Source organism: Engystomops pustulosus, chromosome 2, assembly GCF_040894005.1.
Source record: "Engystomops pustulosus chromosome 2, aEngPut4.maternal, whole genome shotgun sequence".
In the NCBI taxonomy this organism is placed as follows: domain Eukaryota; kingdom Metazoa; phylum Chordata; class Amphibia; order Anura; family Leptodactylidae; genus Engystomops; species Engystomops pustulosus.
In genome coordinates, this window is record NC_092412.1 from 218,986,334 (window position 1) to 219,011,935 (window position 25,602).

Here is a 25,602-nt window from a genome sequence, read left to right on the forward strand (position 1 = left end):
ATACATGTCATTCAATCTTATATGATAGGTGCAGCTATGTTGTTCTAATTGTGTACAACCCCTTTAATAACAAGCTATAGCACTAGAGGAGCTTGATTTCTCTGGGTGACTTCTCTTACACCCTGCTTTATCATCCTAAAAAGACTCACCTCCGAGTAGTCCCCCATGATGTAGTTGAGCCGGGCAAGGAGTCGCAGGCAGGCGCAGATCTCTACATGCATCGCCCCGTACACGTTATTGAACAGATTTAAGGCTTCGTTAATAAGTTCACAACCTTCTTTTAGAAAACCTACAAATTGGGGGGAAAAAAAATCTAATAAAATCAAGTTATCGATATTCAAATAAAAATAACTGCAGGATCTAAATCTAATTATCACCTGTCATTATAACTAGAGACTCCAATATACAATCCCAATCCAGCCACATATTATACTCACCCTGCTGTACTTTAGCTTGTCCACTTTGGAAGAAATGAAAAGCATCAGATGCTTTGGGATTCACATGTTTCACCACAGGGAAAATATTCAATATATCCTCTTCAGTAAAGGTGGGTTTATGTCGGTTATCAAAATTGTATTCTTTTAGCAGGACCTGAGATTAAGAGAGGAAAAATATATATAAATCTGGTGTCCTGTAATCTGCCATACAAGCTGATGAGGTCAGGGAGCATCCGATTTCTGTACTCTAAGGGGTTGGCAGTGTTCATGCTGTGCAAAACAAATTTCAGACCTAGAATCATTGGTAATGGGAGAATACGGGGTCTAATGGAAACTCCATAAGGTATTTTTCCAAGGCATGCGCTTCTTGTATTCAGGTTGTATTTTCTATGGAATTTCTAAGCAGTTTAATCCGCCAGGATTTAGGATAAACCTTTAACTCCTCCAGTATAAGGCTACATTCACACTACAGTATGGGGGACGTATATACGGCCGACGTATATACGGCCGATATACGTCCCCCATACACTCCTATGGGCTCACGGCCCTGTACGGGAGCGGTACGGTGCAGCACACGTGCGGCACCGTACCGCTCCGTAGCCCGGGGAAAGATAGGACATGTCCTATCTTTCCCCGTATTACGGCGCCGTGCGCCATTAGTTTCTATGGAGAGGGGCGGAGGTGATCTGCGCTCACCTCCTCCTCCTCCTCTCCCCGCGCTGCCGTGTGCCCGCCGTGCTACGGTGCGGCGGGCTCACGGCAGTGTGAATTTAGCCTAAAGGTTAGATTTATCAGTCACACATGGACTGCAGAAACCTAAATGGTGCAGTCGGTGAAGCAGCTTGGGAAGGACATAGACCAACCTGAATGCCAACTTTGATACAGATTTCTCGTAGAAGGCTGATCTTCTGCAGGTTGTACATCTCGGCGGCCTGGTCCACATTTTCACTAGAACAGACAAAATATATTTAAGAGTTAGCAAGTGCAGCCTCATACATGTCACAAAACTGTCCTATAAAAGGGGAGGCAAAAAGAGTTTAAAGGGGTATTCCCACAAAGACAAGTTTCTTATATGTACTCAGGATAACAATATACACATTCTCTAATTTACTGTTATTAACAAAAATACAGCATTTCACAGATACAAGTCCAACCTGTCTATCAGTCCTGCTGTACACAATTTCAGTTGCTCCTAGACATGACCCTGTAACTTCAGACTCGGAGTCAGGTGGCCACCATCTTGGACTTTTGTGTGAGATCGTGCAGATGAGATTTCTGTCTGTAGCCCTGAGACACTAACTGATTACATCCTGTCAGCACAGGGTGAGGGGAGAGAGAGGCTGCAAACTATAAGGAGATAAGTGATTTGATTGTGAGCCCCATTGGGGACAGGGACTAATTTGGTAAGCTCTGAGCAGTGCTGCGTAATCTGTGTGCGCTATACAAATAAAGGAATTATTATTATTATTACCATCATCATCTGGGGCAGGCACCTATCTGTGAGATGTAGCAGTGCTCACAGTGTAATAGTGTAATGGTCTATCAGCCTCTGTGTAATCATTTCATGCATCTCTGATCTGTCTCATCTCTTTTTGTATCAGTGTGTTCGTGTATTAGTACAATACCAGATGCCAGATGAAAGTGCATATACACCTTGTACCCTGATAATCGAACCACATTGTCACTCCACAGAACTAGATGGATAATCAGTAGTCTGGGATATTACACTGAGCAGCATAGAGAGTGATAAGAGCTAAAACAACAATAAAACATTGCAAAGTAAGGGGTTAAAATGATCTTTGTGTATTGTGTTGACATCACTAGGGAATAGAAATGTTAGAATTCTCTTTCGTGGGAAAACCCCTTAAAGGCTCTATGCACATGTTGCGTAAGAAGAGGTGTGCTGTGAGCTACAAGCCATATGCTCACCCCTATTCCTCTACATAGGGAGCAGGGTGGACACAGAAGATCCTATTTCTGACTGATTTTGCACTATTTCATGCAAAGCGGCCGTCTGACTTGGACATCTCTATGGTGGTTGTAAGCTATCTGAGGTTTGCGGCTAGCTGACGGTCATCATTTGTGGTCATGTCCTTGGGAGCAAATAGATGAATCTTTCCTGGTTTGGATCTCCTAGTGATCTGGACACAGTACTTCGTTGCTTACTTACCATTCTAAACTGAAGTCAAAGTAGGCTTTGGCTTCGGAGCAGATGTTCTTCCATAGATCCTGCGGGGTGACACTGGCCCAGGCGGTGTTGTCGGCGCTGCTGAGGTTACGGTTTTTGCGCTTCTTGTTTTTTTTCTTGGAGACCAGTTCGTCGGCTGGAAGGTGGGCCACCGAGTTGGGGAAGGAGCTGAGAAAGCAGTTCAGGAAATGACTAATGGCGGCCGATAGACCGGACAACTCCACTCCCTGCAGAAGAGATACAGAAAGGTTCAAGCTCAGAGACGCATCCAATATAGGTCTGTGTAAGCAAAATTAAATATTATTTATAATATTGCATATTTAGATCTGTACATGATAACTCAGTGCCAAGCTTATGGGAAATACACAACCTCTTTATACCTTCAAATTATCGTCAGACTCCTGACTACAGAAACACTATATGGTGTTACATAAAATATCTAGGGACTGGTGGAAATAGACAATAGAGACTACATGAAGGTCAGTAATATGTGTGCTATAGGCAAATGTCCCATTGACACAGGCAGGCATTTACAGTTGCCAACACAACTACAGAATCTTATAAGAGAGTTACTGGCCTCAAATCATACAAGTCATTGGAATCAGGAAAAAAAAAAAGAAAGAATTTGATACGAGTAACATAATTAGGACAGCTACATTATACAGAAGGGTAAAATTAGGCAGGTATTACAATGTCTACTTATGGACGTCTCACCTGTAGGTAGGTCTTGAAGATGTGCTTTGCTGACCTGGTGATCACTTCACTAATAAGGATTTTCTAGAGAGGTAAAAGGATAAGAGTCAGAATCATCCTGGTTACTATGGCAAAGAAAAAGATAAAATTATGAAGTTGAGAACAAGTGCCAGCATTAAGCAGTAAAGCCGCCCTGGTAGAACTGGGATCATTGTATGGATAATGTACTGAGGGGAACACGATGCTCATGGATTGGGTTTAAGGTTGTATTGTTATCTCAGACAAATTATGGCTCGCTGTGTTAAACAGTTCCTACAAGTCCCATTCACTATTATGGTGCCAAGCTTGACGGTCTGGGTAATCCCGGCCGCCTGTACACACCTGGAGTGGATCAGGCAGGAGGGACTGGTAATCGAAGATGGTAAAACCCGCAGTATTGCTTTACTACAAAATCCTATATTACAGAGAAACAAATGACTCACATAGACATGATCGAGCTGGGATGGGACGGGGAACTTTTGGACGATCTCTATAACTTTGCCTAGGTAGCGGATGTTGATCCCTCTCTGGTGCATTGCTTCGGCCAGTGTGGCTCCGTCCATGGGAACCACGTTATGGTCAAGGCAGTCTTTGATCTGTGGAAAGAGGCAAGAAGGTTATCACATTGTCACACGGATAGAAGATCACACTCTGGGACGACATATGCAACATGGAAAGTAAACATTACTGGAAGTCAAGCTCATGATAACCATGCTTAACTTATGTAGGGTGCAATATATTCCTGGTCTTTAAAGGGTTGTCCCAAGTTTAGAAGTTATTGCTTATCCACAGGATAGGGGATATCATGGTGATCAGTGAGGATCTGACTGCTGATGCCCCTGTGATCTAGAGAACAGGGATCCTTGTTCTCACTAATGTGTGGAGGGACAGGCCAAACATGATGGCGCTATAGAAAGATTTTTATTATAATGCTCCCTGCTGCTCTATGTAAGTCTATGGGAGAGACCTGCGTACTGTGCTCGATTATCCTCGGCACTCACATAGTGGCAGGGAACACGCTTGGATCCCTGTTCTATGGATCGCCGACCTCAGCGATCTCACTTTGGATAAGGAAAAACTAAGGCTTTGTTCATATTTGTGTTCTGCCACCACCAGAGAAGCCATAACTCTAGATGTGTAATAAAAAAAATCCTGGTGACATACAGACAGTAATACACAACATGGAGGCAGAGCTCTTACTTACCAAGCAGGGAATCTGACAGGACAGTACAAAGGCCGCTGCGTCCTTCAGCAATTGCTTCTGGTTCTGAACCTCTACCTGGGCCGACTCCGGGAAGCGCACACCTGTTATCAGAACAAAGGGTCAACATTTCCAGTGTCACTAGTGAGGATCCAACCCAATAGTCTAGATGAGAGGGGTCTCAGATTAGTCCTCAACAACACCCCAAAAGGTGATGTTATAAGAAATTCCTGGTTATCAGGGACAACAAATCCATGATGGATACAATTGTGTCATTTAGTAGAGATCTTTAAAATCATGGAGGCGAATTCAGAGTGGGATTTCAAGCTGGACTACATAATAAGAGAAGATTTTTGGAAATCACCAATTTCACAGAAGTCTAAAGAGGAGTTAAAGATCCTTTAAAGAGATGGATGCTGAATGATTGCATTTTGTAACACTATTGTTTTACTAATTTAACACAAAAACAGCTTCTCCCAACTTTCCGAAGAATTCTTTCCATCGGCCCCCTAAGCCTACAGAATCCTTAATATTACTACAAGAATACAGAATTATTACAGAAAATATTCAACAATTCTTTTTTTTTTTACATAGTAAAAATGTTTTTTTTTTAAATTTTACATTCTTTGCCTGTACCTGGAGAAAAGATGTCCGGGTTGAAGCGAATATCAAACGAGGTCTCGCTGACTGAGCTCACGGCCTGGCAGGCCTTCCGGATCACTTCTCGGCTCTTCATATCCACTGCAATCAAACACATAAGAAGTTACATAACTTTGTTCTATTGCTTCCAAAACTTTTCTTTTGTTCAAACCAGAATGAAATAACCATGCGGACAGGTCCCTCCTGCTAAGAACTGTAGTGGGTTTCCTGTTTGTCACTCCGCAGAGGGCAGATAGCTCTTCAGACTGAAAGACCTGACTCTTCATGTGCCATTTGTTTACTACAACACGCAGGTCCTCTAACTTTTTTTGGTTCATTTCTGTCAGACAGAAGCTGGCCTTAACCATCAAGTGATTAGATGGTCAACAGAAATCACAAAATTTTGTCAATAATCAGTAGGGGAAGAGACCTTTTCAAAATTTGGTGATTTCTGTTGACCATCTAATCACTTAGAGCTCTAAGCTTGTGCATTTTAGGCAATGTTCAGACTGGCGTCATGGCTTCCATTTATGACACTGTGGTAAATGAGTTTACTTATAATCCTTCCTTTAAGACTCCTGTTATACTCCATTACTATTCAGATATGTAAATACCTGTTTCTTTGTTCGCTGCCACAGTTTCTTCCAGTTTTTTGAGTTCGGCTTCCCCGTCTATATCTTCTTCCGTCTTGTCTGCAGACTCACTTTGGGCGGAGGAATCAGAAGAGGCTGCAGGTTCCCCATTCTCCAGGGCAGGGGGGTTCTCCTGTAAGGAGGTCTTCTGCTGCATCAGCTGCATGGCAGCCAATTTCATAAACAGGAGGTATCTGCAAAAGATCGGACAATGTGCATGACATCATTTTGAAAGGATAAGAAATAGAAGGGACAGAAACTGGAGCCTACATCAAGGGTGAAGACAAAATATGAATGAAAGCCACTACTCGCCATAATTATCCAAAAAAAAAAAAAAAAAAAAGGCCTTCCCCAAGCAATCTATTAAACACAAAAGTTGATTCTGATAGCGTAACGATGTCCTGGGGGCCAGCAATCAATCGCTTCCACGGGGTAGCATTACCCGAATGCATTTCCCTGCCCGTCTGATATCACCCGCTGATGTCTATAAGAAGTGCCTGCCCTGCTACAAAGATGGGTAGGAATAGGACCTACCTACCACCTTATCTTTTGCAGTGCGGGCAGTTGGCACATTCTCGGTGCGTTGAGGCACGGTTAGCCCCAGATTGTGAAGCAAGTTCATGGGAAAAAAAAAAACACATTTTGTGCACAATGTTTTATAAAACCGATACTTTAACATAAAAAAACTGTAGATTTACTAACATTTAATTCCCTTTACACCATACTGTCGAGTTTTGGCCTATAACACAATGGCGTTCTGCAGACATACTGCAATACAACATCTTTTCTGAATAGGACAACGCATTTACCTGTGTTCGACAAAAGCGTCCACCAGCTCCTGACGTAGGCAGCATAACTTGTGTCTGTGTTCTTTGGGGAAACCCATCTTCTTACATTCTTCTGGCAAGTCCTCACCTTCTACAGGCAAGAAATTGAGGTCCGGAGGGAAAGTGCGTAGCAAATCCAAAATGTAATGGCGTCCATCGTTGCCGATGATCCCCTTGCACTCTACCGAGGAGCATAGCTCCACTTCCTCTTCTTTATCATTGAGAACATTGTGTTTCAGGATCTTAAGTGGTCGGCTTGTTTTCTCTAATAACTCCAGGTACTTGGGGTGGGACACAACAGTTTTGCCAAAGTCAATGGACCCATAAATGACACTCTGCTCTTGTTCCCGCTCCAAAATCCCTGGAATAATAGACTGTGCCGTAACCCTGTAACCTCGATAGTCCACCACTACTGTCCCCAACGTGTACAGTCCCTCTACATCCACCGCATTGTAAGCCCTTACTCCGTTAAGGTCATTTGTGGGAGACACATAGGCGGCACTATCCCCACCAAAATCTTTATAATGATCTCGCACATCAAATCCCAAACTGAAGAAGATATTGTTCCAGATAAACATTTGCATCTTTGTCTCCTCACTGGGGTTAATGGCCATGACGTTTCCATCAATGACTGCCATGGCACCTCTGGTAGCAGCTGCTGTAAAATCACTGTGGACCTGAAAGAAAAGCTCTGTAAGGAACGTGTACAACCGAGACCGGATGTAGAAAGCAGATCAAGCCCCCAAGATGAAGAGACAAACACATCTGTACTTGGGGTTGGCCACCTTCCCTTATGTTTTTTGTAATGTGTGTGTACAAGTGTGTGGGGGGCAGGATATTAGGTAATTCACCAATATACATCTATTAAAAGGTTCTGCTCCACTTTCTTGATGAGGTAAAAGACAGGAGGCTTCACTTCACATCAGCCAGACATTCCTGTCCATAAAATGGCCGCAGATGGAGGGTCATGTTATCGGAGACCGCTGAGTGGGGGATCACATGACCCTCCATCTGCGGCCATTTTATAGACAGGAATGTCCGGCTGATGAGGTAAAAGACAGGAGGCTTCACTTCACAAGTGGAGCAGAACCTTTAATAGATGTGTATTGGTAAATTACCCAATACCTTGCCCCCCACACATGACATAAAAACATGAGGCAAAGTGGCCAACGCCTTTAAGCCTCTGTAGCCCTCATACGTTATGTGGTAGAAGCAAATAGAAAACCTGTTATTTCCTCGGTTACAAAGTCCCTGAAAGTTAGATATAAACCGGAGCTAGTGATAGTTTATCATCACCCACCTTAAAAATAGCTCTCTCCCTTAACAGTCTTTCAGGCAGGTTTTTTCGGGGCAACTCTCTTGTGGTCTGCAGTTCTTCATTCCAGTCTCTGGTCTGAAATACAAATCCCCATAGTCATTACAGGCGTCTCTCGCTCATGTATTGCTTTGTACACAATGCCCCCTCAGCAGCAGGAGCCCCCATCCCGCTGACTATGCACCCAGTGAACATTGCCCAAAACAATAAAAGCAGCTCGCCCCACACATACACTGCAACAGCTGCCATAACCTGAACATAGAACAAGCCCCTGTGAGCGTGTGCAGGCGTTATTGAGACCTGAAGTGGGACATAATGTGAAGCTTAGCATTGAAAATCTGAAGTTACCAGAATTTAACTATTTGTTCCTCAAAAATATTATATTAAAAAATTACATTATAACGTGCATGAGCCTATCTACTATGAATAGGTTTCAATGAATTCAAAACTATGTAAATTACATATACAATGCAGGATGGAGGAGAAAAAGAAGCTAGATGATGGTTGTATGATGGGCCTCATTACCTGACCAGGGATATGCTCCTCATAACCGAGACGCGATGTGTAAGCATCTTCAGCTCTTACACAGTCCATGGCGTGCTCTACCTGTGGTGCGGTCCAGCTGTAGAGCTGGAATGGAGTAGCAATCCGTTCAAAGGGATGTCTCTGAACCCTAAAAAATAAAATAAAAGAAGAATAACACAACTGTTTTTTTATTTTTCTTTAGGTTTCCACTCTCAATTATCAGCACATTAGACAGACACATTTGTGATTTCATTCATTAAAGTTGCTTCTCTGAATACGCAATTCTATACAATTACAAAAAGAAAACTCACCGAATCTACAAGAAATCAACTTTTTAGACAAACTTTGCATCGACAGTAGGAGTGACTACAAGAAACTTTGTGATACAGAAAAATGTGGTTCTTTCACCTCTTACTTGGCTCATTCTCACGCTCCCTCCCTTTCTTCTTGTTAAAAAAAAAAATCAGCTTTCTCTAAGGTCGCAGCTGAATTCCCCCTTCATAGGACAGAAACTCAATGAAGTGTCAGATTACATGGAAGTTGGGCTACCGGCCCACGAGCATGTGCTGTTCTCTAGCTGCAAACAGTGGTTCCGTGGGCAGTCTTTGTGGTCCACGTGTCTTCAGTATGTAATCCATGGATGGGCCCTTTACCAAAACAGTCTGTTTGCCATCCATATTTGCAGATCCGAGGTCACAAGCAAGCCTTGACCTTGTATTACCTATAAAAACTTATAAACAAATCCGCAATTTCAGAAGGAAAGCAGATGACATCAGTGCTCCCTCTGTATTTTTCACGTTCCCATAGACTTCTATGGGAAGGCCCACACTGCAAACACAGGCAGGAATAGGACCTGTTCCTACACACTCATCCATTGAAATGGAAAAAAAATATGGATGAAAATACTCATAACCTTGTATGAAGATGTGATGTGGAGAAGTGAGCAAGAGCCAAGTCACAACGACAAGGTCTCTACCCAGCAGAATGTAAATCACACACCAAGCCTGCATAAAATAAAACCCACTAGAAAATGCAGTCTATTGGCGGGGGGGGGAAGAGGGGGGTATTTATTTACACACCTGCGGCGCAATTTTGGTGATTTTGTGACCTTAAAAAAACCGGGTAGCACATTTATCAAGGCTTTTGTACCTTTTTATGACACTTTTCATACAATAGGGGTGCGGCATTGTGAGAAAAGGGCGTGGCTTGTGCGAAATTATCCATTCGCCCATAATTTTGAAGCACAGTTTACACCAACTAAAAGTAGGTCTAAACTAGGAACCCGCAAGTCTTCTGCTGCACAAGACTTCGCCATCACAGTGATAAATCTGCTGCAGAAAAAGACAAGTGCTTTCCAGCTAAAGACTGGCAGAGCCGGAGACACATTGCTAAATCCCCCCCCTGTAGTTCTCATGTTCACAAGATATACTACTGTATTCTGTATATTGAATAAACCCTAAACCCTTCAGAATGTAACTAAAGCAACATTCTGAATTCAACGGAGACTTGGGCTTCCCTTCCTAAATTACTCTCCCCCCTCCCCTGACAGATCATAATGAACACAGGAAACCCATGAATTGGGCTCCTGCTGCGTTACACTAATGATGCCATTTAATGAGAGAATTCCATAGACTTTACATGGAAACATCACATCCACTTGTCTCCCGCAGAGTCTCAGTAACATCCCAGCACAACAATCCCCGCTCCTCTACAGGATCGCCATCCTAATTGATACGACAGGCAGACGCAGCACAGACACATTACGCTCCGCACAGAGCAGCAGTGTGCAGAACGATTATTCCAAGGCAGCGCTGATATCACCAGACAACCGTGGACAATATTGGCTCATTTTATAGGTGAAGATAAATTTATGTTGGAGTTGTTTAGCGAGATTAATTAGAGCATTAATAGGCTTAAAATAACCGATAGGTAAAACTACATCATGAAAACCAGGGGCACTTACTCATAGATCTGTAGTAATCTTCTTATATTTGTTATTCATGGATAATTAACACCTGTGGATGTTACCAGAGCCCCTCTATGTGGCAGCTTCACAGGCTGTTACGTCTTACCATGCCTCTCAGTTCCCTTAAGCACTTCCCCCTCCGTCTGCTTGATTGAAGTGCTCCAACAAAGTGTGTAGCTTATGGAGGGGCTCTTGTAACAGCCCCCAGAGCTCATCATTTTAAAAGTTGATTTTATAAGGAAGGAGGCCATGGATAACAAATATAAGATTACCACAGTCATGATGCCTGGATCTATCAGTAAGTGTCCATGGTTTATCATGATGGGTTTTAATGGCATAAAAAGTTACCTTTTCTTCTGTAATGCAGCAAAATTCTTCTTGAACACAGGGCTGACTTGATTGAGCAGTTCCACCAATGAGTGACTGAGGAAGCTGGGGTTGGCTGGTTTGGGATTAAAAGTGTATGCCGTGGATCTGCAAAACAAAACAAGATAAAAATGGAACAGCCAGATCCAATATGCAGTTTCATAATTCATAAAGAGAAAAGCTGCGCCAGCACACAGGAGCGCATGCTCTCATCTACGAGCTGAACTCAGAACTTACTGGTTGAGGTAGAATCCCCGGGTAGACGCGGTGATGCTGACGTGACGGTCCTCCATAGTTATGACATATAAGTACATCAGATCTCCATGCATTTTCCGGTTTCCTGGAGGGGGGTTCCAGCCGCTCATAGTGAACACTTTTAAACACTGTAAAGGCTGCAAAATTAAGAAAATAGTGAGTATTTCAGAAACCAAACCCTATGATAGACTGAAGAAACCCCTTAGTGATCAGAGTTTTTTTCTATGGGAGCTTCAATTGCTGGTGGTAGCTGATTCGGGTTTTCTAAGGTCAGTTACCCACGAGCGAGTTCAGTCAGAAGCAAGTTGGTTCTGTCCAGTGGTCCGAGGGTCGGGTCCAGCCAGAACAGAGAGCGAGTTATCCAAACCAAACTCACTTGTAGGCAACAGACCTTAAAAGGGGTTGACAAATTATCCCCCATTCTATGATTAGGGAATAACTTCCTGATCAGTGGGGGTCTCAGTGATGGGACCCCAATGGATCAGGAGAACAAGGGTTTGTTTTATCCCAGATTGATAGCGCAGTCAGTTACCCCATGCGTCCAGCTTGTCATCTCATGCTCAGCAATCTCCATCAGTTTAATAGATAATGCATGTGCAACTGGCGTCTCCATTCTTTCAGGATGCAACAGACCCCATTCTCATGATCATGATCTTATGCTTCCATCACTGAGACCCCACTAATCAGCCAGTTAGCCCCTATTCTGCAGCTAGGTGCCAACTTGTTGTCACTGGACAACCCCTTGAAAGGACATCTATTTGTCTTTGGGAGGTGACCCTTACATGCGGGATATGTTCATTTAATAATCTACCATATACTTATTTTATTTACCTTCCAGTCCTTGTTCGGTGGTTGCAGGGGACATATAGGTCTCTCTTTGCCCCCAGGTAAAATATATTCAGGAGGGGTACAATCTATTTGTTCAAGTTCATTGCCCTTCTTTTTCTTTTTACCGCTCTCTTAAAAAAGGAAGAACAAAAAGTCTTAATATTTTCATTTCAAGACACTAATACCCTATCCACAGGATTGTGGATAAGTATAAGACAATTGGGGGTCCAACCACTTAATTATAAGGAAGTCGAAGGAGAACAGGGTTCAAATGCATATTGAGTGAACTTTGACTTTAGCTTCTTCCTCATTAGTATATTGGTGACCATTCCTGATTGTCACGTGGAGGACTACATGGGATTTTCAGTCCTCCATTCTTTTGAACATTAGAGGTTCAGCGCTCAGGTCTACTAACAATTGTTTAATTCCGTGGAGAGGAGGTATATGTCTTTATTTATGTATAGGAACAGGAGAGGAGATGTCTTGGTATAGAGGTGCTGTGCATGTAAAGTTTAAATGTGCCCAAAACTTTTCATCATTATGAAGGTAAGCTGCTACCAGAGGTCCTTGTCACTGGCCCAGTCCTATAAGCCTATTGAGAATACATGCACATGTAAGGAGGAAACTGGGAGAGAGGGTTTAGATGACAGGTATATCATATTTAGGGCCAGCTTTACCATTTTCAGTAAATAATAAAACAAGTTAGTTGCAATACATTTGATCTAATTTTTTGGTGTAGCCCTGAATAATAATCAACATACCTCCAAGGTCACCATCTGTAAAGATACTTAAGAATGACAGAGAATTGCAGTCCACTCCATTGAAAGCATCAGATGGGTCCAAGCTTTTCAACAGGTCTCTTATGTGGCGAACATGGATCCTGGCCTCACGCACTGTGTATGGTTCTAGAAGGAAAAAAAATACAATGCAAAAATTACAAACATGGTAGCGAAAAAAATACATAATACAAATGTATTCTGACCTAAAGTGTCATAATAACCAAATGTGTGTGATCCAATTTCCTTTTTAATTACCAAGACAGAACCAGATGAGGAGAAGCTTCCTCTGCCCTCTATCGGACATGTGACTCACCTTCCACAACTTTCAGAACAGAACCTTCCTCAAAACCTTCTATGGTTTTCAGTTCTGCAAAGTTGTCCAGCACGTTCCCATCTAACTGAAGTGAAAAACATGTCCTATGGCAAGTGTCCTCTCGATCCATAAGGACCTGATGGATCTCCTGCACCATCTCCTGAGGGGACACCTGAAGAACGCACATGACATAAGTTATTGTGTTTCTGTATAAGCGCACAATGATGAAGGAACCTGTACACAGTGTCTTGTACCTGAATTGAAAATGTCTCTATCCCCGGGACTTGTATTTTCACAGTAAAGCCAGTATCCTGAATAACAATGACCTCCTGCTCACTTCCATCTTCCACTTGCTCACCAACGTCATGTCCATTTTGCTTTTGCTCCACCTCCGCTTGATGCTCGTGTGCCCCGTCCCCGTTCATTAAAGTCATGCTGCTAGGATGTTCTGATGAAAGAGAAATACCATGAGTACAATGTACAAGGACCCGTAAGTCAACTACTGTATTCAACTATTAGTGGATGGCTGTGCTCAAAAAGAACACAAGCCGATAGATCACATAGTATTTGGAAGCCAACAGCCAAGTCATTATTTTAGTAAAGGGGTTGTCCTACCACACTCAGAGGTCTGCCAAGTCAAGGTCAGCCAAGCAATGTCCCATTAAATCAGGACTGGACCAATATAGAATGTGCAATACTTGTTGGGAATCAAGTGAGCCAATATGACAAAAATTGAGGAATAATTAGAAGATACATGACCCAATGGGATAGTGTTTTCTGAAGAACTCCAATGGCCAGTGGAGGAAGGTTGAGGTTCATAGTTATGAACTTCCATAGGATTCATTGTAACCCATCTACAGTAGTGTACTGGTGCGGAAAAAACTGCAGGTAAAACCTGGCATACTACTGGTGTGAAAACAAAGATGGATCCCAGCACCGCTGTAAAATCCAGAATGTCTTTCTTGATAATCCTTTAAAAATCCTTAAAGCGGAGTGGAAGACCTGGACTTGCATTCCTGCACTTTCCCCGGCAAGTATTTGCTACGATTTATGCCATGACTCAGATCATTGTCATTCAAAACACATTGGCCCAGCGTCAACCACACCGGTCCGAGGATTTTATTACGGTGCTAGGATCCATCTTTGTTTTTCCACACATGATTTCTTTGGGTTCCAGGCTACCCCCTTGCACCAATCTAATTAAGAATGTGATATCTGACTGAAAAGGAGACCTTTCTGATACAAAGCTGTACTGTTTGTGTTTTATTATACTACTGGTACATCCGTGCCACCACCACCTCTTCTGCGGATGACCCAGCAGCCATACTTGATGGCGTATTATGTGTCTACAAGGCACGACAAAAGCAACTTATTTGTCCATTTTCCATGAACAATACAATAACATTACCACAGTTTTATAGTTCTTTCTATTGTTGTATTTTTTTTTTATATAGTCTGATAGTAGAGGCCCGGAAAATACTGTAAATTATTAAAAACACATCAAACATGGAAAGTGCTGAAGGCCATGGAAAGTACTGTGCTAAACAGCGTTATGTAACCCGATATTCAGCCTCAAAGATTTCACAAAACCCAGCAAATATTCAGGGATTTAGAAACCTGATAGTTCAATAAGATGATGGATGACACAAAAACCACGCTCCAGGGTAATGAAGTTACCAAGTGATACAAAAAGACATCATGATAAGCGTCCCTAGAGACTGATGTATGCCATTGTACGTCGTCCAAGGAAATACATTATGTAAAGGCCACAAAGCGCGATGCATGGCGCTCCACACAATAACATAGAGGTATAAGTACACAAACTCCAGATCCACATAATATGACTCTCCTGACCTGCAGCAGGTGGAAGCACGTCTACAAATACAAAAGGAAATGCTGCCCTCACACCCGCCCCTGAACTCAAGCGCTGCTTTTGTAAGCCAAGCACTAGCGGTACATGTGACTGCACCCTACGAGTTAGCATGTCAGGGAGGCGAGTGGTCACTCATTGCCAGACACATTTACTATAACTTATACAAAAATGTGGTAATGTTCTTATATTTGATATTCATTGCCTTCTGTTCCTGTAAATGCTGTGGGGGGGTGGTGAATCTGGAGCATGGAGAGGCTCTGGCAGCACCCCCAGGAGCCCTTCTGACTCATTAGCATAATGTTACAAGTTAATGTTACAAGCCAGTAAGTGTGACTGGTTTATCATGCTTGATTTTGATTTCCTTTAAACTGATATTTGAGAGAGTAACAGATACGTTTACATCTAATGGAATCTTTAAAGGGGCATTCTCGTCTCGGCATTCACATTCAGTTTCATTAATCTGCCATATATAAACATTTCTTCAATTAGATGTTATTAAAAAAAATGCTCCTGTGTGAAGAAAATTTCTCATAAATGTAGCCATATGGTCCCTTAGAAACTAGATAGCTTCCTCGGATACGGCCACCTCTGCTGGAGGGATTGCACAAATAAACAAAATGTTTTTGTATATGAAATGTCCGGGAGTTACTACATGTCCCGCAGCTGTCCTGTGGTAATGATCGCTTAATCCAGGAGGTCAGACAGGACTCAATAGCGCATGTCTGGCCACTGCTGTCAGAGTGTGAGGTGGTCGTATCCGAGGAAGCTATCTCGTTTCTAAGGGACAACATGACTACATTTATGTGAAATTATCTTCACACAGGAACATTTTTTTTAATAACATCAAATTGAAGAAATGTTTATATATGGCAGATTAATCAAACTGAATGTGAATGTCCAGACGAGAATACCCCTTTAAAGTAACAGACAATTTACTTTCAATTATTTCAATAAGGCTGTTATTGCACACATTGCAGGCAGATCACGGCCACAATAGAAGTTTGTGGCACCCTGGGTATGTGGAGTCTCACAGCACCGTTACAGAGTTCGGCACGTCCTATATTTTGTCTGACTCAGCTTTAAATAGAGAGGGGAGGGGTGAGGTGATCTCACTCCCCTCCCTTTTCCATACCAGCTGTGTGTTACACCTGGGATCCGAGCCGGGCATGCACGTGTAGATTACTTATGCTTTCCGGTTTGCTTGTGTTTTTATTTAATGCCCCTTATGATTCTGTAGTTCTGTTCCGTCTGCATGAGGCCTAGGACTTAATACCTAGCATAAGTGTTTCTGGAAATCCAAGACAAAATAAAAGAAAACAAATAGAATCACTCAAAGTTGCTTCCTAATGGTGCCCCATTAATGGACAAAGCTCTGACAGGTCTCCATGTTCAGTGCACATGAACGTTTCTCCCTGGGACCCGGGGAAAGACACACATTTGACACATTCATGTCAATGGACCCGTGCACATACGCGTTTTTTGCAATGGATCTGTTTGAGTAGAAAACTCAGAGCAGGTCCTATTCCTGCCTGTGCACAGAAGTCTATAGGAATATGAAATACACGGATGCCGCGCAGGCATCATACGTGTGCCAACCGTATTTGCGTGTTCAGTTTCTAGAGAACACAATCATGTTACCCTTCAAGAGTTTAGAAGAAACCTGTGATATCATCTGCAGGCCTCCTGTTTGTTTGTGGATCCCCCAAATACAGACCTTACTTGCAGATTTGTGGCTTGCAAACAAATTATTAACTGATGACACAAGGATCCCAGAAAAAAAAAGGTTCTTGTTTTTTGCCCAAGAACACCAAATGTGGTCTTCAAGAGAACCCAATAACTTATTGCAGCATTAAAAGCTTTGCTTTCCATCCCAAGACTAGGATACGAGTGGATGACAGATTAAATAACAGCATGCAATGTCAATCAGCTGCTTCTAAAGTCAGAAAAAACTTGTCATATATCAGAAGTGGTATGGATTCTAATATTACCACTGTACAAGGCATTGGCTCGGCCTCACCTGGAATATGCTGTCCAGTTCTGGGCACTGGTCCCTGGAGCTGGAGAGGGTACAAAGAAGAGGGGTATGGAGGGTTTCAGTTATGAGGAAAGATTAAAGCAACCAGATTTAGTCTGGAAAAGAGACGACTGAGAGGGGACACGATTCATTTATAGAAATCTATGAATGGTCAAAAAAAAAAAAAAAAGTAGTTCCATGTTAAATCAAATCAAAATACGAGGGGCCCTGTCTCCGTCTGAAGAAAACAAGGTTTAATCACCAGAGGCGACAGGGCTTTTTTTACTATAAGAACTCTCAATCTGTGGAATAGCCTGCCTCAGGTGCTGGTCACAGCAGGGACAGCGGAGAGATTCAAGAAGGGTCTAGATGCCTTTTTACACCTGAACATTGCTGGTTATGTTATATAGAATTGTTTTCCCCAAATCCCTTCCCTTCCTTGGAAAGGAAGGGATGGGCATGTTTCTTTTGTTCAACCTTATTACAAAAAAAAAAAATCCTAGTTGCATAGTTTATGACAGCACAGCACAATTCCCATAGAGAAACTGCAGCAAGGAAATTTATTTTTCTATGAATGGGCATACTGTATATACACGAGCATAAGGTCGTCGGAAAGGTCAGTTTTGAATAATTTTTTTTTTTTTATGAGCTGGGCAAACTGGGGCTTGCCATGTAGTGTGCCAGGGACGGGCTATGTAATGGGGGAATGTGGGTTGGCTATATACTGGGGCTGAAAAGCTATATACCGGGGGGAGGCTGTGTATGCATTTCCCACCCTCGGCTTATACTTGAGTCAATAAGTTTTCCCCGTTTTTTGTGGTAAAAGTAGAAGCCTCAGCTTATACTCAAGTATATATGGTACATACTTTTTAACAGATTAAATCACATATAACCACTTAATATATTGCAATGCAGTGCCATGAACACAACCCAAAAATGCTGCAGTCGGTGCGTTTCTATGTCATAGGGGTTTGTGCAGAGTTTCTGTAACCCACAGCCTGTGTGGTACACAGAGATAGATAGATAGATATACCATGGATTCCATCCTCTGCAATGAGATCTGTGGCAAAAGTGCTTCAATTTCACTACAAATTACATAGAAAAACATCCTAGCAGTCCTGTGTGGACATGGAAATTATACTTATTTGCCTCTTTTCAGTCTTCATTGATCATTTCATACATTAAATGATATTTTCCATCGCCAACGATCATTTTGCCTTGGGAAAGTGACTAACCCCAAAAATTCCCTTAAAGTCAGCGGCACAGACATGTAATATGCAGAGCTGATGCATGCGATGGGACGGATCTACAGAGTATAACATCACGTAAAGAAACAAGAAAAAAACCCAAATTACCTGCAGGGAGTCCGGTGTCCATGATTATCAAGAATGTAAACTGCTCATGATGCTCTACAGGACACTACAGACATGAGCCTGGACACTATCTGGGTGAGGGGAACAGATCAGCTTCAATACTGGCACAAAAGTTTAAAAAATGCTGAGCTACGGGCGTGTCCGCCACCCGAGGCAGAGGGAAGAACAGGCTCTGTGGGTTTAGCAAGTCTATAGATTCTCCCTCGTGGTTATGGAGCCAGATTAGTGTTTTGTGCTACACGCTGGGAATGTACATGTCATGCTCCGACAAACCAGGACTCAGGAATGTCATATGATCCCAACAAAAGGATATTAGGTCTTATTTCTGCAAAAAAATCTGACCACGCCAACAACAGAGCAAAAGAAGCGACGCAAGGGAACAATGCATTTCCCACATCATAAATCTTGTGATCTCTCAGCTACTAACCACAGATCAGCCCTTATTTACAGCGTTTCATCATAATGTTTGATCATTATGCGTGACAAAAGGGGGGTCCCTGAGCGCCTTGTCAAAATGCAGCGGTACTGCGTTAGTTGATCACAGATACATAGTAGGAGTGAAGAAAAACTGTACTCTGCTACCTCCATCAGTACAACAAAAATCAATGGGTGAGCCGACCAAGGTGCATGTGAAAAGCCCCACTCGGACCCCCCAATATTCCTGAATCCTAAGGTTCCAAGTGCTACTTACCAGACACTTACCCTCCTATGCTGTAAACTGGAAATGGTTCAAAGGATAGCGCACAGATAAAATTATTGATATAGGTTGCCCGCAGAGTTGTGGTCTCATGATCCCATGCGTGAGCCGACTAGCAGAACCACTAAACTCAGGGATGATCCCATTACAACCCAAGTTTGCGGCTCATACAGTCCTCATGTGATCATTGGCATGTGTACGGACCTAACATGTAGGTAACACACAGTAACCTACCTTCACAGGGGCCAAAGAAAGTGCGGGAAATGTGAATATACCACAAATAATATACTAGACTACAGTTTTCCAAACAAATGTACACAGTAGGGGGAAAAAAATAAAAATATGTCATGTGCTATACATATTATGCAATGACACTATGCTGTATCTAGTGTAGTATAGTCCTCAATCAGAGGGGGTTTTTTTCATCATCATAATGTAAACCTTAGGAAGCACTAGGTAGAAGAATTCAGAGGGTTCCGGTCAGTGATAACAGAACTTGCAAAAAAAAGGGGCCAAACTTTGCAATCCATCTCTGCTGTGTATTCCATCAACAGGAATCCAGTTTTATAGGATTTAAATGTATAACGGACAGGAATCTGCAGGCTTTTACCATGGTCAGCAGGGAAGAAATCATCAGAATTTGCACCTCTTTCACTTTGCCGTGTAAAATCCTGAGGCAGGGCAGCTGTTCCTCCCGGACTCTCCGGCTGCTGTGTAGCAAAGTTCAGCTGTGGAGCAGCACAGGCCGGGAGGGAGGGTAGGGGGCCTGGCACATCCGTTATGCCAGCTGGAAGGTCACTGTGAAAGGCATTGGAAGTGTGAGAGGACTCTGAATGACATGAAAGGGGATGAAAGTTTTCACAACCACAGATCCCCTCATCTTCCTCAGAGTCACGGTCAGTGCACTGCTCACAGCGCTCCTCCGCGGCTTCATGTAGAAGCTTGTCTGTACCCAACGTCCCGTACTGACTATTGCCGGACGAGAGTTTAGTCTTCCTTTTAGAATCCCCCAGAAGGGACGCGGCTTCAGCATCCAGTTGAGCGGCCAGCTTCTGGGAAATAACTTGACAACAGCGTCCACAGCGCTGACAGCAAATACCGTTCCCCATTATCCTCGATGAGAAGAGAAGTAAACTTTATACAGGACGAGCGCTCCCGGCAACATGCTAAACACAACACTCGTGTAGTGACACTGCTATTAATAAAAGCTGGACAGCCTGCAGATCCTGGATGGAACTGTACAGGGGGGTGCCTGGACTACAACATCTCATTAGCTCAGCGCAAGTACTCGCTACCAGTCTAGCAGGGCCCAGAAACACAGAGGATGACATAATGGATGTGCTACATACAGGCCTCAACTAGGGAGAACTTGAGCAACTTTGTATCATTTTTTTCAGCACAAAGGACACATCCGCTTGATTACTTTGGGCAGTACAATCGAGGAGATACAAAACTTTATAGATTTATAGCAACACCTGGTACTGCTAAATCTTTGAGGAAAAAATGAATACTTTGTATTTTCATACTCAGAGCCTGGTAACTTTTTACACCTCAGTGTAGAGAGCTGGACGAATTGTCATTTCTTTTGCAGGATCAGTTTTATAGATTATATCATTTTGGGTCCTGTCTGACTTTTTGTTTCAAAGATATCCTCCCCCCCTCCCCGGTTTACGGGATTCACCAAATTAGATAAACATTTATATATTTTCATAAGCAGTTGATTCTAGAGGATTTCAGAGCCTACAAAGGGTTGTGGGGGAAGGGGGGTGTCAGGGAGTCTCCAATCGGGTTCTTCTCTATAAACACAGGGAAAAACTATCAAAACAGAAACGGAGGTGGAGTAACTAAGGCAATTACAAGAATACTCCAGTCACAGCCTATTCATTAAATTATACCTAGCGCAGGGCCTAAAGAGAGGTTTTAGGAATACAATGAATGAAACGAGTCATGCTCCTCCCTTCTGGCCCTGCACCAGGCATTATTCCAAGAATTTGCTCTGACTGGAGTGTTCCTTTAACTAAAGGACAAGGTTGTTTTCTGACAGCGAGCACAGCAGCAGCCAAGGCTTCAGCTAATGGTGCCATGTGTCTGACCTCCACCCATCTGACGCTGGCGACCTCTTCTAAGTCATCTATAGCTGAATGCGCTTATAGATAACTCGATATCTGGGAACAACTGTTGTAGCAATGGTCATTCCTGCACAGGCCCCAGTGTGGCACCTACACTCATGTCATGATGGTTTGCATTGTTTCCCTGAATAAATTCTACAAAGACTGTCCATTCCCTATCATCACCCCGAATGCTGCTTTGTGTATAAGGTCCCTGAATCCAAACAAATCTCTTTCCAGGGGGTGACCAGCCTGTAAAAATACAAGATGTTTACAACATTGTAACACAATAAACTAATAGACAAGTTCCAGACCACCACCAGCCTGTCTGCTCGCCAGCCATGATGGTTCACCATAGTCATGTGATCTCTGCAGCAGTGATAGACATCTCAGTTATTTCATTAGTTATCATAAGCCAAAACTTGGGAGTGGTGCAAATCCTCCCAATTTATTTTATCTCTGTGTTCTAGTTTGGGTCACAAAACCGAATGCAAAAAAACTGATGAAATAACTGAAGTGTGAACTGTCCCTGAAACTTTTGTCCTTGGTGGGATATCCCCATGAGAGGCCTGCGTTATGTTATCACCGCCTCCTCATACACACTATATCCAGTGATTATACCAGAAGTTTATTCAGTTGGTACGTCCCTTTCTCAGTTCAGTATCACAAGCGGTGACACACTATCACATCTGCCGACTAAAACTGCAGAAAATCCGCGGCGGAAGATGTTATTTATGCTCTAACTGCGGCACTGAACGAGTTAATCTACTCGGCTCCGCTCCGTAACCTAGCCCTCAGTTCCTGTTTCCACTGCCAACCACAACATGGCGCGCAGTCACTTCCGGGGTTATACGACTCAACCAACTACACGGGGGTGTTCCAATATACATAGCGTTCTTCCGCCAGATGTGGCAACACGTTCTAGGACTGCATTGCATCACATATATAGAAACACCAAGCAATTTATCTGTGCGAAAATATAGGCTACCGCTATGAGCTCGTGAATCTAGAAAGGCTGTAAGTATATTAGACTGCACCCCTGAAATTGTGCAAAAATGGTTTCGTCGGATGAAGGTGACCTTGATTACAGCTCTGGAAGCATATTTCATAGGTAGACACGCTGTTCCCATAGTGTCACCTCCACTGTGTACACATTACACTCCAGCTATGGCCACCTACCAGAACACTGGAGAGATGGCCACACATACATCTCCTAATAGCATCACTAAAATTGGGCAATAGAATGAGGGATAAGGGAAATCATTCCCTTTAAGTTTTCTAAATATATATCACACTTCCCCATCAGCAAAGTTTAACTTAGCCCAACATTTTGCAAATACATAAAAAAAATCACGTAACTAAGTATTAGCAGTAAATAGAATTCCCTGTAGCACCAGTTTCCATACATTTTACAGCTTTTTTTTTGCTATAGGTGGGATAGATACATCTATTGTCAATGCTGTACCTTGACAATAACTGCGCCATTCTGTTGGCTTTCATTATGAACAAAATTCCAGTCCGATCACCTTATAACAGGGCTACAGAATATAGACATTTAGGTTCCAACATAAAACCGGATCCAGTTGTGGTTCAAAAGAAAAAAACCTGCATGTTTTTCCACAATTTTAATGAAGCTAATCACTTTTGTGGAGCAAAAATGACTCATGATAATGTAATTACTACTTTAAAAAAAAAGCCCTCCACCAGCATCTTATGCAAAATTAGAAACAAATGCAGACACCACACATATTTCCATCCTTTAAATTTAAGAATGGCCCCAGTGTGAACAATGTATTGTATATGGATCAGATGCTGATGTTTGCAAACATAATTAATAAGCCCCAGTTGTTATCTGCGTTCAGACCTCTGCTATCAACTTCCATCACAGAACAGATAATAACACAAGTTTAACAGATCCATCAGAATGTCCATTTATGGTTTAATGGTTACCATTAGTATCCGTTTGCACCATTTCTGTTATTTGAGATGCAAAAAATAGCGTTACACCTCCAGTCTGGAGTTATGGAGTCACTAATGGAAGATGTGCAGATGGACCAGTGCATTGAAATCAATGAACATTTTAACATTTGACTTCAGTCACTATTGTTTAGTGATGGAAGGTCCGAATGCAGGTGTGAACTGGGCCTTATTCCTTTATGTGCGCAAACACTGATTTTGGCATATTCTGGACATATTGCCAGATTGGCGGGTATGAAATTGATGCCATAGCTACTAGCCATGGCTGTGATTGGCCAGTGTGCCCCCTCACTGATCACAGCTTTGGCTAGTAGTTAGGGGGTGTCAATTTGCAGGATTGGCTGCATGGCCGGCAAAATTTCTCAATCATGCAGGACACGACTTAAAGTTCAAGCCCACTCATCTCTAGTTTGCATAGGAATGCAACCTGTAGTTGATGTCTGACCTAAATTTTACATGCAAGTAGAAGCCTCACTACTGCCTAAAGATAAAGCTCCGATGTAGAGACTGAGTTATTTATTAGCCATTGGGACTAATCTGTGCTCCTGACACTGTAGAGTCAATGATATAATGAGGGAAAGACTGAAACAATGTATAAAAGAATTACAGTTATATAAATACACATATATTATAACTTGTAGCTTCATCTACAAGGAAATAACAAATACAGGATTATGCCCAGTTCATAGGCCGGTGGATATACAATGTGGCGACCTCATGTGGACCCACAATGCACTGAAATCATGACTCTAAGATACATCATGACAAATGATATTCCTTCCTGTGAAGTTACCCACACTGAATGCATGATTGAATACCCAATTCCAAAATACAGTCCTGGGTAATACCCAGCACCCCAATTTATCACACAGACATCACTGAAAACGTCCATTATCAAGCAACAGCACAACATTTTTTTGCTCCAGAGATCTGTACAACTATCAAGACATAATAAGACACAACTGTCACTACCTAGGAGGTTGTCACTCATGCGGATTTGTAAAGGATAACCACATTTTAGTATTTTGGAGGGAAATACATTAATATATTGATCCACAAGTAACAATCTAAGGGAAGTTTCATGATATTTATACACAGGGGAAGTGATTACATCCTGTAAGGGTAACTTGTGGAGTAGACACCGACCCCAGGCCTGTGACATTGCCACGCTCCCTGCTGTTGTCAGCTCCGCAGACCAAGGACAAGCGGCTGTTTACTATGTGGTCACAGCCATTGTCCAGCAAGTAAACATGGGACCAGGAACACAAGGGTGTTTTGTGAGTCTCATAGCAGCGCAGTGTCCAAAGGGCACCAAGTCAACATTGTCCATCCAACATGGCACCAAGTAGATGCCCCTACAATCATAAGATGTATATCACATGTAGAATCTATATTGAAGGGGAATGTCATCAGATACACAAGGGCCTTTATAAAAGATACAGACTGATATTGCAACTGTAAAAAAAATTAAAAGCCGCCCACTCCACACCTCTGATTCCAAAAATGTGACCTAGTGTGTGCCCCAGCCTCTGTTTAGGACAAATGTCCATCACACAAGTGATAGCTGTAGTGCAATGGAGTCACATCATTATATATATTCACCATAATCAGCAGGGCGCCTGTTACGGGACACATAGAGGGGACTGTCAGTCGCCAGGACAGCAGAAGACAGTCCAATCCAATTAAAGATCATGATTGTGATTAATCTGATCTATAATGTCTATTGCAGATCAATCATTAAGATTTGTGACTGATCATATAATACTGCAGCGATGTCAGCCTCATGGTGCACTGCTCCCGGCTGATCTGTCACATACTATGGCTTCCAAGGAGGATTTGTGTGCAGAGCCGCAGGTGTCAGTTCACACTGTGCACGCTCTTACCGCAGCAGGGCTTCTTGTCCTGGCACTGCACGCCGGGCTCCTCCGTCTTGCTCACCATGTCCTCTGTGCAGGGGCTGGAGGTGGATCTCACTGCTGGAAGGACAGAGCCGGCCGCTCAACACATACACACGTGGTGCAGCTGTAACCTCTGCCACCCGACCTTCCAGATCAGACTCCGAGACGGCAGCCACCGAGGAACAAAATTCCTCCAGTCTGCTGACTCACTGAACGCCTTAAAGGGACAGAGCTTTTTTTTTTTTTGGTCCAGAGAAGCTACATGACTAATTCACATGACTATTACTGTACATTTAGGCAAAGACAACCCGCCCAAAACCAATTTATTCTATTATATCGACAGGATGAGTCAAAAATCCCAGGATAGAATTTTATTTTAGAAATGAATGGGAAAATGATATATGTGACTACCCCGGTAAGTAATGGGACCATATTTTTTCACAGGCATATTTTTCCAATGGTAAAGTGGTCATATACCATATTTAACAAGACCAGAATTCTTGTTGCAATAAGATTTGCAATAATTCTTGTGGTTCAAAAGTTGCGTAAAGGATAGGCCCATTAATTGGTGTTGTTTCGTATATGTAATTTTCCCTTTCATTTTTTAAATGAAAGGGTGTCCTGAGACTTTTGGCTTACACAGTGTTACACTACTTGCC

General features: G+C 42.7%; 1 protein-coding gene across 5 annotated transcripts in view; it reads right to left on the reverse strand.

Annotated features, from left to right (window-relative positions):
• Window positions 1-25,115, reverse strand: part of CLUH (clustered mitochondria homolog) — a 32,021-nt gene extending 6,906 nt beyond the window's left edge. Inside the window, exons 1-19 of one of the 5 annotated variants that reach the window (XM_072138196.1) lie at window positions 24,929-25,115; window positions 13,258-13,451; window positions 13,004-13,175; window positions 12,673-12,816; window positions 11,915-12,042; window positions 11,066-11,220; window positions 10,811-10,936; window positions 8,497-8,644; window positions 7,957-8,049; window positions 6,639-7,333; window positions 5,812-6,023; window positions 5,195-5,299; window positions 4,562-4,662; window positions 3,801-3,953; window positions 3,340-3,402; window positions 2,608-2,852; window positions 1,301-1,385; window positions 438-591; window positions 150-289 (exon numbers count right to left, since the gene is read on the reverse strand). In XM_072138196.1, coding sequence (XP_071994297.1) covers window positions 150-289; window positions 438-591; window positions 1,301-1,385; window positions 2,608-2,852; window positions 3,340-3,402; window positions 3,801-3,953; window positions 4,562-4,662; window positions 5,195-5,299; window positions 5,812-6,023; window positions 6,639-7,333; window positions 7,957-8,049; window positions 8,497-8,644; window positions 10,811-10,936; window positions 11,066-11,220; window positions 11,915-12,042; window positions 12,673-12,816; window positions 13,004-13,175; window positions 13,258-13,451; window positions 24,929-24,986 — 3,171 coding nt within the window. In that variant the 5' untranslated portion in view covers window positions 24,987-25,115. Of the gene's footprint in view, window positions 1-149; window positions 290-437; window positions 592-1,300; window positions 1,386-2,607; window positions 2,853-3,339; window positions 3,403-3,800; window positions 3,954-4,561; window positions 4,663-5,194; window positions 5,300-5,811; window positions 6,024-6,638; window positions 7,334-7,956; window positions 8,050-8,496; window positions 8,645-10,810; window positions 10,937-11,065; window positions 11,221-11,914; window positions 12,043-12,672; window positions 12,817-13,003; window positions 13,176-13,257; window positions 13,452-16,893; window positions 16,917-18,245; window positions 18,404-19,570; window positions 20,110-21,689; window positions 21,750-24,928 lie in introns of those variants that run through there. The other 4 variants (XM_072138199.1, XM_072138195.1, XM_072138197.1 and 1 more) reach the window with 4 other exon arrangements.
• Window positions 25,116-25,602: the final 487 nt, after the last annotated feature.